At 42.4% G+C, this 13,973-nt stretch overlaps 1 protein-coding gene across 1 annotated transcript; it reads right to left on the bottom strand.

Annotated features, from left to right (window-relative positions):
- Positions 1-6,384: 6,384 nt before the first annotated feature.
- Positions 6,385-8,586, bottom strand: LOC121984242 (glucan endo-1,3-beta-glucosidase 11-like). The gene is made up of 3 exons (XM_042537080.1): positions 8,430-8,586; positions 7,296-8,341; positions 6,385-6,790 (listed from the first exon to the last, which is right to left on the bottom strand). The coding sequence occupies exons 1-3, from the start codon at positions 8,500-8,502 to the stop codon at positions 6,704-6,706; spliced, it is 1,206 nt and encodes a 401-aa protein (XP_042393014.1). The 5' UTR covers positions 8,503-8,586; the 3' UTR covers positions 6,385-6,703.
- Positions 8,587-13,973: the final 5,387 nt, after the last annotated feature.

Below are 13,973 nucleotides of genomic sequence, written 5' to 3' on the forward strand. Positions count from 1 at the left end.
CGAAGCTGAGAAATTACTAGAAGCCGACCATATTCGTGAAGTACAGTTCCTGAACTAGCTTGCCAATGTGGTGCTGGTTTCTAAGCCGGGTAACAAATGACGGGCGTGCATCAATTTTCGCAACCTGAATAATGCCTGCTTAAAGGACTTTTATCTTTGCCACGGATCGACCAGATGGTGGGCTCGACAACTGACTGCAAGCTCATTTCCATGCTCTATGCGTACCTAGGCTACCACCAGGTCCCGCTCGCCAAGGAAGACCAGGAGAAGGTTATCTTCATCACGGCTGATGAGACGTAATGTTACAATGTCATGCGTTCAGGTTGAAGAATGCCGGCGCGACTTATCAGACGCTGATGAACAAAGTATTTCGAGGACAGATCGGTCGTAATATGGAGGTATATGTAGATGACATATTGATAAAGTCTGTCCGAGCTGCCGACCTCTGTGCAGATGTGGAGGAGACCTGCTGAACCTTAAGGAGGTATGCGATAAAATTGAATCTTGGCAAGTGCATGTTCGGGATGAAGAGCAGACGCTTCCTAGGCTACATTGTTACTGAGCGGAAGATAGAAGTGAACCCGAGCAAGATAAAGACCCTTTAAGACATGTCCCCACGCCGCAACCTTAAGGAAGCTCAACGGCTGACCGGATGAATCACGACGCTGTCTAGATTCATTTCAAAGTCGTTCGATCGGAGCCATCCCTTCTTCAAGATACTGCGTCGAGCTACCAAGTTCCACTGGGGCGCAGAGTGTGACAAGGCGCTGGAAGAGCTGAAGAAGTACGTGTCCTCTCTCCCTGTATTAGCAAAACCCATCGTCGGCGAACCGCTCTGGATTTACTTAGCGTCTACAGAACGAGCCGTCAACTCGACGTTGGTGCGGTAGGACGACTTCGAACAACAGCCGGTGTGCTTTTTAAGTCATCTATTAAAAGATGTTGAGTGTCGGTACACCTATCTCGAAAAGCTAGCATACGGGCTGGTCCCGACCGCTTGGAGGTTGCGACCCTACTTTCTCGTGCATCCGATCGTGGTATTGACTAATAGCATGCTCGGGAAAGTCTTGCTCAACCATGAAGCGTCTGGTCGGTTAATCAAGTGGACCACCGAGCTGAGTGAATTCGATATACAATACCAGCCTCGAATGATGATAAAGGCTCAAGCTTTAGCCGATTTCGTCACGGAGGTCCAGAACACCGAGCCAGAAGCAACATGGAGAATATACGTTGACGGTTCGTCCACTCAACAAGGAAGTGGGATCAGAATCTTGTTGATAACGTCGCGGGATGACAGAATGCAGCTATCCATGCGGCTAGACTATCAGGTCACCAACGAGGTTGAATATGAGGTCCTAATAGCCGGCCTGCAAGCAGCTCGGCACATGGGAGCCACGAGGGTCCTCATCCATTCAGACTCTCAGCTAGCAGCCTAGCAGCTAACGGGAACCTTCGAAATAAACAGTGCTCGGCTCAAGTTATACGTTGAGGCATTCGAGATGTTAAAGGCAAGCTTCCAAGAGGTCATCATCTATCGTGTTCCCCGATCAGACAACCAATATGCTGACGAGCTGGCTAAGTTAGCAAGCTCTTTGAGCTCGATCGTTGTTGACAAGCCTGTCGAACAAGTTCTATTGGTGGCGCACATCGATAGGACGGACACAGGAGGTCCACCGAGCGACTAGAGGACGCTTTTCGTCGAATTTCTCCGAGCCGGCACCAGGCCTGCCGATCAGACGGAAGCAGATGTGTTGAAGAAGAGAGCCGGGAGGTTCATGCCGACCGACGATTAGTTGTACAAGAAAGCTTTCGCCCGACCACTGCTCAAGTGTGTAGGATCGGAGGACATCGACTATATTCTACAAGAAATTCACCAAGGATCGTGTGGAAGTCATCCGGGCGGTCGATCACTGACCCACAAAATCCTGTTGGCTGGATATTTCTGGCCCACGTTTCAAGCGGATGCTGCTCGGACAGTGGCCAATTGTTTGTCTTGCCAAAGGTATCAGAATGTTCCCCACCGACCTACAGAGGAACTGAAAGCGTCGATGGTGTCTTGACCGTTCAACCAGTGGAGCATGGACATAGTTGGACTATTCCCCCTGACGACCGGGCAAATGAGGTTCTTGCTGGTGGCTGTTGATTACTTCTCGAAATAGGTCGAGGTAGAGCCGGTCACCAAAATAACCGAGCATGCGGTCATCAAATTCATATGGCAGAATATTTTGTGTCGATTTAGCATCCTGTGCAGGCCCATCTCCGACAATGGAAGATAGTTCTCCGAGCGAAGGCTCAAAGAATGGTGTGAGGGTTATGACATCGAGTAATCATTCACGTCAGTGGCCTATTCGCAAAGCAACGGCCGGGCGGAAGTCACCAACCGCGAAATCCTTAGAGGGCTTCGCACTCGATTTGACCATGCTGGAGGAAGCTAGGTCGACGAACTTCCAAGTGTGTTGTTGGCATATCACACTACTCTTAGAGAGGCGATCACATAACTTCATTCCAACTAGTTTACGAGGGAGAGGCAGTCGTGCCAGTCGAAGTGGGAGTAGAGTCCGACCGGGTGTCACTCTACGATGAGGATAACGCTGATCGGTGATTGATGGAGTTGGACTTGATAAATGAAGCTTGAGATAAAGCGACTGTACGACTAACGACGTACCGACAGTGTATGAAGTAAAGTTGCAATCGCCGAGTAATTCTAAGGTCATTCCAGGTCGACGATCTGGTATGGAAAAGAGTAAAGCCGGTCGGGGACGTCACTAAGTACGAGGCACTATGGGAAGGACTGTACAAGGTGATTCAGAAGCTTAGGTTGGGAGTATATTATTTGGAAGATAAACGTAGACGAGCCCTTGAGCGGCACTAGAGTGCAAATCATCTTAAACTGTACCGAACGAGCTAGAGATTTGCGAATATGTTGAGTAAACCGTCATAGCATCTGTGTTAGCCATACAGGGAATAATGAACGAAAAAACAGTGTCTGAAACTATTTGGTCGATCGGCCATACGCTAAGTCGAGCGACGACTGTAAACCCACATTTACGTCAATCAAAAGTCGAACGACGACTATAAACTCGTGTCCAAACTGAGCGGCGATTATAAACCTGAGCGAGATGCACAAAAGTCGAGTGGCAATTATAAATCCTGGAGCAACGAGTATAACAGCCGAGCGGTGGCAATAAACTCTTGCGAAGAAAATCAGCAGTTGAGCGACGACTATAAATCCATGTCTACGCCAATCAAAAGTCGAGCGGCGACTATAAACTCTTGCCCAAGTCGAGCGGCAACTATAAACTCTTGCGATTTAACCCAAGCGGAGCCTATAAACTCAGGTATGATTGATGAAACTTAGGCGACCTTAAGCGAGTAATAATGACGATCTCTAGTCGAGCGGCGGTTACAAATACCATATGCCAAAATATACGGCTGCAGGAGACAAGTATTGAAGGAACGCACCCGAGCGGGCGTGCCCCCGACTTGGCGAGATCTGAATGGTTTAGGCCCTAAAGCATTTGGGTAAGGCGCCGCTTAGGTGTTGTTTGAAAATATCAAAGATAGGTCGAGTCTTTAGGGCTGCGTCTAGGGCAGATGTTTTAACTAGTCTCCAGCTAGTTACCTACTGCGCAGGTTATCTAAGCTCAGGCAGCTCAGTCTCTACGTATTGCCCTGGCGGTTGGCGCCTACCCCTCGTATAATTCTTGGTCAGACAAAGATAGGTCGGGTCCTCAGGGCTGAGTCCGGGGCAGATGTTTAACTAGTCCACGATCGGTTACCTACTATGCAGGTTATCTTAGTTCAGGCAGCTCCGTATCTACGTATGGCTCTGGCGCCTACCCCTCGTATAATTCCTAGTTGGGCAAAGACAGGTCGGGTCCTCAGGGTTGAGTCCGGGGCAGGTGTTTTAACTAGTCCTCGGCTGGTTATCTACTGCTCAAGTTATCTAAGCTCAGGCAGCTCAGTCTCTACGTGTGACCCTGGTGCCTACCCCCGTATAATTCCTGGTCAAGCAAAGACAGGTCGGGTCCTTAGGGTTGAGTTTAGGGCAGGTGTTTTAACTAGTTCCCAACCGACAACCAAACCATAAAGAGTGCCCGATAGCCAGAAGGTCACCCAAGGCACTACTCGTCCAGTTAGTCGGACTTGCAGTTTCCTTCGACTAGACTTGAGGGGAAAGCTTGTGATGCGATGATAAAGGGGCTTATTAAGTGCGGGTCAAAGGACGGAGATAGAGGTCAACGTGGAGGTCAAAATCAAGAAGGTCAACGCCAGAGAATCGGCAAACATGCCCTGAAGGGGCTCGAGTCGGTCTCTACTGCAATGACCGATTGGGAATGAGGCTCCCGACCGACAATGATATGGCCAAAGCGGGTCTCTACTGCAATGGTCTATCGGGAATGAGGTGCCAGACTGGCCATGATTTGGTTCAAGCAGAAGGTCCGTGCAACCAAGATAATTGGATACTTATCACGGAGTAGAGCGTTAGGGCGACCGGGGCGTTAGCCCGGTCGGGTGAGCACAAGCTGTCAGGTCGCATTGCCCCATGGAAAAGCGACCCAATCAGGTCGAGCAAGGGAGTACTCAGTTGAGCGGCTATCTCGCTCGACCGAGTAAAGAGATCACTGACGTATCTCTCAATATCTTTTGGGAGATATCGACGTTGACACCAAGCATGGTCAACAGGCAGATCGTACAGCAGAAGCTTCCACTGTCTCATTAAATGTTTGCACGCCTCGTTAAGGTAAGGTGTCAAAGACGCTTTACTGACACGCCTTTTCATAGGACAAGTATGGAATCGTGTAGGCGCCTTGGGACGTGTGGCCGCACTTTCTACGGCTCCATATGCTTAGGGGTGCGTGCTCATATGTCACCGCAGCTCTATATAAAGGGGGGGGGGGGGTCCAACCACCGGAGGAGGTACGCGTGCACACCTATTCTACTATTTAGAGTTCTCGTCTACTGTTCTTGTTCCTCTTTGTTGCTGCCGGTGACTGACTTGAGTGTCGGAGGGTCAACACAGGGGACCCCTTCGCCGGTCCCGCACCGGCGTTTTTGTCCTTGCAGATCGGGCGTTGTCTTCGCACAATCCACCAAGAAGTTACATCCCCAGCTAGCTATCTTCACTGAGTTTGGATAGTATTATCTACTATACACTAGTCAATGTTATATGGTCATTTGTGTATGTATTATTGAATCTTAACTATAATTAATGAAGATAATAATATGATATATTTATTAGATTGTATTTATGCATCAATTGATAGTTTTATTATTTGGATTGTGGCTAATTACAATTTCATTAGGGTAATCTAAAATAAAATGGCGGTGTTGAATATGGATAGTGTAATATAGTACATGAAAAAGATAGTCTTGATGAAGATCCACAATTGAAGAAGGTGATTTTTTTTCTTTATAAAATATTAAGTCATTTGCATTGACCCTTAAAATTTTGTTAATATTTCAGTTTGCATCATCAAAAAAATAAATAATATTTTAATCAGTGTCAATATGATAAAGTTAGAAAAGAATGGAGCGAATTCGTCTACTTCTAAGTGAGTTCTAAGTGTAGGTTATGATATAAATTTTGCATTGTATTTAGAGATTTATGGATACACTTTTGAGTTGTATTTGATAGACATTTGTAATATGTTTGTTCAATTTTGATGGTGAAAAATATTGTATTATAGCAAAATATTATGATATACATTTTTATCAATTAAAATTATATTGTAGTAAAATATGACCAATTACTTTGACAATATGAATAAATGGTAGAGTAAAATAATTCAAAAGACTTCGATAAATTTAAATAGTGATGTAATTAAAAGAACTATTTACTCATCACTGATCAAATTTATGAAGTCATTAACAACATTAAAATTTTTGTTGTAGTAAAATATATTTTATTATGTCTGCATTATGATGAAGTAATATAATAAAAGAAATATTTCGATTAAGTAAATTATGTAGAAGTAAAATTAAATATTTAGTGTACTAGAATATAAAAATTATGAAGTCATATTCATATTTTACTTTGTCAATCAATGTAGTCTATGAAATTATATACTATCAACTACTTTGGTACTATTACAAAAGCGATGAAGTAATAAGGTTTTTTTTTACTTCGACATCGGTTCAATTTTGAATCAGTTTTGAATCAATGAAAGACTTCGGTACTCTTGTAGCAAAGTAACAAATTGTCCTTTTTATTTCATATGCGTCTATTTTGACAATTATCTATCTATTACTTCGGATAGTATCCGAAATTTATTATACATTTTCACATAGAATTTTTTTTTTTTGTATTGACCTAGGGATGAATTGATAGGGGTACTAAGATGAGTGAATTATATTTTACGATGAAACTCAATCTAAAATAGATTTATGATATAGTATGTTTACCAATCTCTGATGTCAAATGTAATGAGCCCCATATAATTTACAAGCCCACGTCAGCCCCTGAGGGTCTTCTATCAAACATATTCGTACATCAGTTCAAAGTTTTGCTATCTAATTCTGCACATCGCTCATTTGTCATTAAGCTATTGGCCATGCAGGGAATCTAAGGACTCCCCTCCTTGATTTAATAGGCATGCAAAGAATGCGAGGAACTCAACTCCCACCAAAGGAGCTGAAAAAGAATGGTGCATGGAATTGTCCTTGCTAGTTCAAGCTTTTCCTCATTGCGCTGCTGACCAAATTAAAGCTTAACTTGCACTGTCCAAGATAATAGAAATAGGATCACAGTGATGCAGCTCCAGTGGCAGCCAAATTTCCTGCTCGTTTCCTGCATGCATCATACAAATTATTTATTTCAAAGATGCTGAGTTAACTTCTGTTGGAAGTTTTCTTAGTCAATGAACAGATGGATATGACTAATGGAGGCAAGAATAATTTGCTTTTGTGGTGAACTTGTATGTCTCCCATTATTCCCATACCACAATAAATGTTTTTATATACTTGCTTTGTACCATGAGAATTTTCAAAATAGAGTTCCAAAGTACATGCAGTATTTATTTTATCAAAACAACAATTTGATCTTTTGTAAAGTATAATAAAACAGAATCCTTCAATTAAGTAGCTTAACATTTAAATGATATAATTATTTAAATTTAGATGTTTTCCAACAAGGTAAGTAAACTTAGGGTCAAATAAAAAATGAAAACTTATTTGACTATGTTTCGTGTTGAAATTTTAGGGTGGAATATTTTCTTCGTCAGAGAAAAAACAAAAATTAATTAAAAAAGGAATTCGTAGGAGAACAAAAACAGGGTTGAAGCTGAATTAATTACCTTTGCCGCAGAGGAGGTGAGAGAGAGGGAAGCAGTGGAAGACGCCGAAAGCGGCGCCGCCAGTCCGAGGTTGTATGCCATGGTGCCGTCGGGGTGGAAGAGCCCGTAGTTTCTCTCCGACGTCGGTCCGGGCTTCAAATCCTCGTTGAACATCGCGAACAGGTAGACCTCGAGCCTCCGGTTGGGCACCCTCGGCGTCCCTTCGTTCGCCATCTGCCTCACCAGCAGGTTCCTGTTGTACAACCGCGCGTTCTCAGTGCTCGCCCCTACCTCGTCGGCGTCGCCCTTCGACGGCCACCCGGTCTCCGCTACGCGCACCTCCACTCCTCCGTACCCTAACCGCTCGAGCGCGAAGATCGCCGCGTCGACCTGCGCGTACAGCATGTTGTCGTAGCGCAGCTGCGTCTGGGGATCCTCCATCCCGCCGTTGGGGTTGAACAGAACGTAGTCCAGCGGAATCCCCGACGGGTCGTCCTTGTACGCGAAGTAGGGGTAGGCGTTGACCCAGAAGGGCGCCTTCGTGGCAGCCAGGAACTGCAGGAACGGCGCCATAGTGCCGGCTAGCTCCGCCTTGAACGCCCCGGACGACGGCGGGTACGAGCTCTCCAACACCGCCAGGGAGTTGGCACTGGAGACGTGGATTTGATCGCCGAGGCCGATCTGGACGAGCGCGGCGCGGATGCTGGCCATGGCCGGGGCGAGGTCGGCCATCGCCGCCGCGTCGTCGCTGGTGAACACCTCGTTCCCCACTGCAATTCCGGTGATCTTGGTGGCCGGGAAGTAGGGCTGCACGTTGTCGGCTACCCATTGCAGCGCCAGCTGAGGGTCCATCAGCTGGCGAATCGCCTCGTTCGGCACCATGACGATGATGTCGATGCCGGTGTTTGCGAAGGCCGTGAGCACTTGAGGGTTGGTGTCATAGATCCTCGTGTTGTTCACCTTCAACGACTTCAACAGCATCAAAACTTGTTCTGGACTCGGTAAATTGTTAGCAACTTGACCGTAGTTAATGCCGAGGCTGGAGCCAAGCCGGAAGAGGCCAAAATCTGTCATCAAAACAAGCCAAAAAGTAAAAAAGAGAGTCATGTCCTGTTCGATCAAAACATAATGTAGATTAACAGAGAATTAAGGAACCTGAGGAAAAGATGCTCGTGAGCATAGCAACAGTCAAAACCATCCTCGATTTGAAGAACATTGAGTCACTCATTCTTCTTGACTCCGGTTGTGTGGGAGTTTGTCGAGTACTTAAGCAGGTAGTAGTTCTTTAGTTGGGCAACGATGAAGATTTTATATGCTCTTCGCTAAGTTGGTAGTGCTTGACACGCAATCGACTAACGCAGCCTTCTTTTCCACCCAGGTGCTCTGTAAACCACGCGGCCGTTCACCTTAGACCAAGGAAGTAACAGAGCAATATCCTTCAGATTGTCTTAATCATAATTAAATCGTTTCAGACCTTAAAATTGAACTTGTCCATTACCTTCCTTACTCGTTCAAAGCAATTCCGATCAATTTGTAATTGTCTGCGACCGGATGAGGCTTCTCCATTTTCCCAATCATGTCGGCAATATGCGACTTTGCTTATCTCTTCCTTTTAGTTTTAGGTGATGTGTGAGGTTGCACCAACTTTTATGATAAGCAAATAGTCCGACTAAGCTTCTTTCAGTGTTGTGAAAGCCTTCGTTTGATCTAATCGATTTATCCCCTTTATGTATACTGCCGACTCATAGATGTCGGGAGAACTTTTTTCATGGTAACAGTGACTTCAAATATTTAAGTGCAATCCACAATGATGATCAATATGTCAAAAGGAGACTATTTAGTCTACTAATGCTGCATTTAGTGGGAAATATTAGTGCTTAGTTAATCACTTGACGGCCGAAAGGTGCATGAGGACATGGTTTTTATGGGTTTGTATATGTATATACTATCATCTAGATGTAGCAAATAGAATGCCACTGGGACGACAGATTCTTACTGCTTTCATTAAGAGTTTAGTTTGATAGAAAGGAGTGAAAGATTAATTTCGCAAATACTCCTATTTTTCTTTTTCGCTGTGAACTACTGTTGTTTATCGTTTTGCATCGAAGTCAGAGTAATGTATTTGTGGTTGAAAATATTTGTACGAAGAGAAAGAACATGCAACTTCTTTTTTTCCTTTTGTTTGGTGGGTCAGGAAAGATATGCATGACCAACAAACAGCACATGCTCCAAATCGGATAGGTGCATTAAAGATAAGGCGCAAGGGCAAAAGAGTGCATTGTGTTGCGGATGACGGATTGGGTACGTGGAGATGGGAACACGACAGAGTTTGCGTTGCTTGTGCTGACTTGATTTGCTGCTTCATTTATGTCAGCGATGGTGAAAAGCGAGAAAAAAGAAGGAAAAAAACGAGAGAAAAAAAAAGTCGAGCCACAGATTTGCATGGAAGATCTCGTGCTGTGAACATGGTGAGGATTGAGCGCTTTTAATATCTTCATCGTTTGAGATAACTCCTATGTGTTTTCTTTTTAGTCAACCGATTTGGATTTATCCATTAGCTTGCTTTTATGCATGGAAATTGAAGTGAGAGAGACAGAATCAAATTTTAATTATTAAATAATAATTCATTAAAAGATTTCATTTAATGATGAGTTAAGTCATTCCATCATTCATTTTCTTTTTGGTTTTATCTTTAATTTTTTATTTTATCGATAAGTGATACGATCGATATTTTATAATATATGGTCGAAAAATACTGGCCGATTAAAAATTTCAATCTCTAATTAAACTACCAAAAATTTGAACTAATTAAATATACGTAGGAAAATAAATAAACAATAATTGATAATTAATAAGAAAATAAATTTATAAAATTTTATGGTTTTTTTAGGTATTTTTTTAAAAATTTTATAAGAGTCTTTTTATACTTTTGTGAATAAAAGTAATAATAGAAAGTCTGTTTGGAAATACACTATATAAAGTAAGAGTTGATTGAATAAACTTAGATTTTCATTAATCAAATTTTAGGTTTTAATTTTTTTTATTATTTTTTTCTCTCCGTCATTCTTCCTCTCGCGCACCCGTGGCATGGGTCGACGCGTGCAAGCGACCGACCGTTCCACCCTCCACCCAATGCTGACGACCGTTCTCCTTCCTTCCCACCCGATGCCTTCTCCAAATGTTGTCCGACGTCGTCGGGCGTCATTGGGCATCACTTGTCCTCTATCACCCATCGTCATGTCTGCTAGCTGTGATTTTCGCTGTCGTCATTGCCTCCCTCGCTGTCGGAGGGTGGCGATTGTCTCGCTATTGCCTTTCAAGGTCCTCATAACGAGCGACAAATGGCACGCACGCCTATCCCTTCTATGCCGACAACGTCACTTCTGTACATCAACGATAGCATTGCTTTCTACCGCCATTGCAGCCACCACCGGTAACCTTGAGTCGTCGTGTTGCCAGAGAAGAAGAAGGGTACTATGAGCACCGCCGGTCCACTCTTCTGTTGACGGCACCGTCACCGGTGCCATCACCGACCATCGAAAACACGGATTCGAGCTCGAGGTAGAATTTGGACTTGAAAACGGTTAGGATGATTTACAATTGAGGTGGATAGTTCCTGTTTTAACCTCTTTAGTCTTTTGATCTTAGTGCATGATTATTTATTGTCATTTATTGATTAGATAGCAGTTCTGCTTACCTTAACTCCACTCTATTTGCTTCTTGAGTTGATACTTTATTATTTGTCCTTACATTTTAGTCTATTTGATATCCATACAGTCTCGTTGCTATCAATGCCATTTATTACTATTTATATTTGTGTTGTTATGTTTGCGATGTCATAGTGTAGCTCGTAAAACTTTACCTTTGGATGTGATTATTTCAGTTGATTTGGTTATTAATGTGTGCATACATTTACCTCTAGACTGCCTACTAGATCATATAGTGGTTACTAGATCATATAGTGGTAGTGTGTATTGTCGCCCACAGTCCGTAGCTACACAGCTACACATCCTGTCTGTCCACTAGACTAGGTAGTTGTAACGTGTATTGTCACTTGCAGACAGTGACATTTATGTACTCTGATTGCCTATTGGACCAATTGGTGGTAGTGTGTATTATCGTCCGTAGTCAGTAGATGAGGATCTAGATAGCTACCTCATCCTATCTGCCCACTGGACTAGATGGTGCTAGCGTGTATGTCGCTAGCAGATAGTGGATACCCTGACTGTCTACGAGATCCATTCATGGTAGTATGCTGTTGCATGCAGTCAAAACTTGTTATATGCTTGTTATATACTTGTTGTGTGCTGAGTTTATGCAGGTGGTTTATGGATGTATTGTATGTACTCCCGATTTATTGGTTGTATCTGGTGGAGTAGGTCAGTTAAGGATTTCTCTATTGGTTATGGTTTGTTTAGTAGATGATTTTATGTCAATACTCTTACTTTTGTAGTAAGTATTATTACCTGAGACTGTATCCTTTGATCTCCTTATATATATATATATATAGTATCATGCACTATCTTTCTATCTACCAACTGAGGCATTATACTCACTATCCTTTATTTTTCTTTGACCTCTAGGTTAGCAGATAGAGGAGGTGTTGTGCTGCTCAAATGTCCCGACTGTCGATCCCACACGTATACGTTTCTGTTTGAGTTGTTGGTTTATTCTCTACTACTTGTAGTTTTGATTTTCTTTTCATATCGAATGTTTATGTCGTTGATACTTTTAGTTAGTTTAATATGTTGACATGTACATGCATACATATATGCATCAGTTTTTATGAGTTGTGATTTTATATTACATTGATGTTTGTATTAGCTTTTATTGGTTTGATATCCGATTATTTCCGATATTATCACTAGTAGGTACTGTTTGGTTTGGCAGATAAGTATATCCTCAGGGTGTAACAATTTTATTGGTATCAAAGCATGGTTCAAGTTTGAATGTTGGGTTTTGTGTTTTTGGGATTTTCATCTCATTTCGATTTACGATTTTTTTTAGTTTGGGACGCAATGCAAGTTAAAGGACATCTCTGAGCTATAGAAAAGTAAGGTATACTTCTAATAATTATCTTACCTTTTGTGCTCACTACTTTGTGTAGTTTATTATTAGATAAGTTGAATATCATAGGAATTAAGGTTTGGTTAATTAGACTCCCTCCAAGTTTGTTGGATGGTTTAGCTATTTTTATACTGGTCTATTATGTACTCACTTACTTGGTTTTAGCATCATGACACTTAGAGAGTTAGCTCTATTCGCAGTCATGGTCAGGGTCAATCATGAAAGCGACCAGTCGACACTTTAGGGCTCGAACCTGATGCAAAAAATGTATATTCTTATGTGGCACCAACTAAGACTGAGTTAGAAAGAAAGGGTTAGGCTCATCAACAACCTATTAGAGATCAAGAAGCATAGTCTCAAGAAACACCAATATTGATACCTGCACCTTCTACTATTAATTGGGTATTGGACAAGGTGCGTATATCGATACTAGCCTAATTAATAGAGGATTAATGTTCTATATCCTATGGGAGATTTTAACCCATGGACTCCTCATACTTGGTTAATAACATCGAATGTACATTTGGATATATGACCTACATTGATACAAAAAAGATGGAGTTTGTTTCTTATCACATATAAGGTCAGGGCACCACTTGGTGGAAGATGCAGAAGATGACATTCGGGGAACAAAGGATCACTTGGTGATTATTTCGAGAGGCTTTTGAGAGATAGAACTTCTCTACCTCCTTTTGTATAACTTATCATTATGAGGTCCTCAAATTTAAGTAAAGCCAACATAGCATAATGGATGACAAGACAGAGTTTAGTTAACTCACCGAATGTGATCCCCACTTAATAGCTCAAGACTATGTGCGTTCGAGGTGAACCTAGTTAAAGAAGATCTATTTACGGAGGCAAATTGATCATGATTCATGGTTCATCTGAAGGTACTCATATGTATTGAGACCTAAAACACTCCAACTGGTGGAATGGTATGAAGAAGGACATTTCAGACTTCGTAGCTCGAGGCTTAGTGTATCAACAAGTGAAGATAGAACATCAAAGAAGTGTAGCAGAAGCACGACAGGTGCATAACCCATAGAGAGCGTCAGAGACTAGCAAACTTACTTTGGAAGATTTCGTATCAAAGTAGAAAAGGGAAACATAATATGATGAACTTAGAAGGAGCATGATTTGATTTGGGCGGTCGTTGGACGATTAACTAATTGGTGAGATTGACTTTTGAATTCCCTAGTAGATGTTGGGATATGCCCGATGCGATGTGTGCTAAAAATATATTTTGTAAACATGCACAACGGAAGACTTCACAAAAAATAAACTAATTTATTACATCACATACACCACACACATGCAAGATACAATCACATAGATAAGATCATAAAATAAAATAAAATTGAATAACAATTATTCTAGGTATACTTTACATATGACTTGTAACAAGAAGGACATCAACCATTTGTGATGTTATCGAACCTCGTCTCTATTCGTATCCACACCGAACTTGTCAAGACAACTTCAAGAGAACAAGCTTTACCTTTGGAAGATACTAGTCACGAGGGAAGAAGAAGGATCAAGAAGAGGAAGAAGAAAAAAAAAGAGAAGATTTTCTTCCTTTGGGCCACTCACGGCAACAAGAGGAGACCCTCTTGTTGTGGTCGGTGACAAGAG

The sequence above is a fragment of the Zingiber officinale genome, chromosome 5B (assembly GCF_018446385.1).
Source record: "Zingiber officinale cultivar Zhangliang chromosome 5B, Zo_v1.1, whole genome shotgun sequence".
In the NCBI taxonomy this organism is placed as follows: domain Eukaryota; kingdom Viridiplantae; phylum Streptophyta; class Magnoliopsida; order Zingiberales; family Zingiberaceae; genus Zingiber; species Zingiber officinale.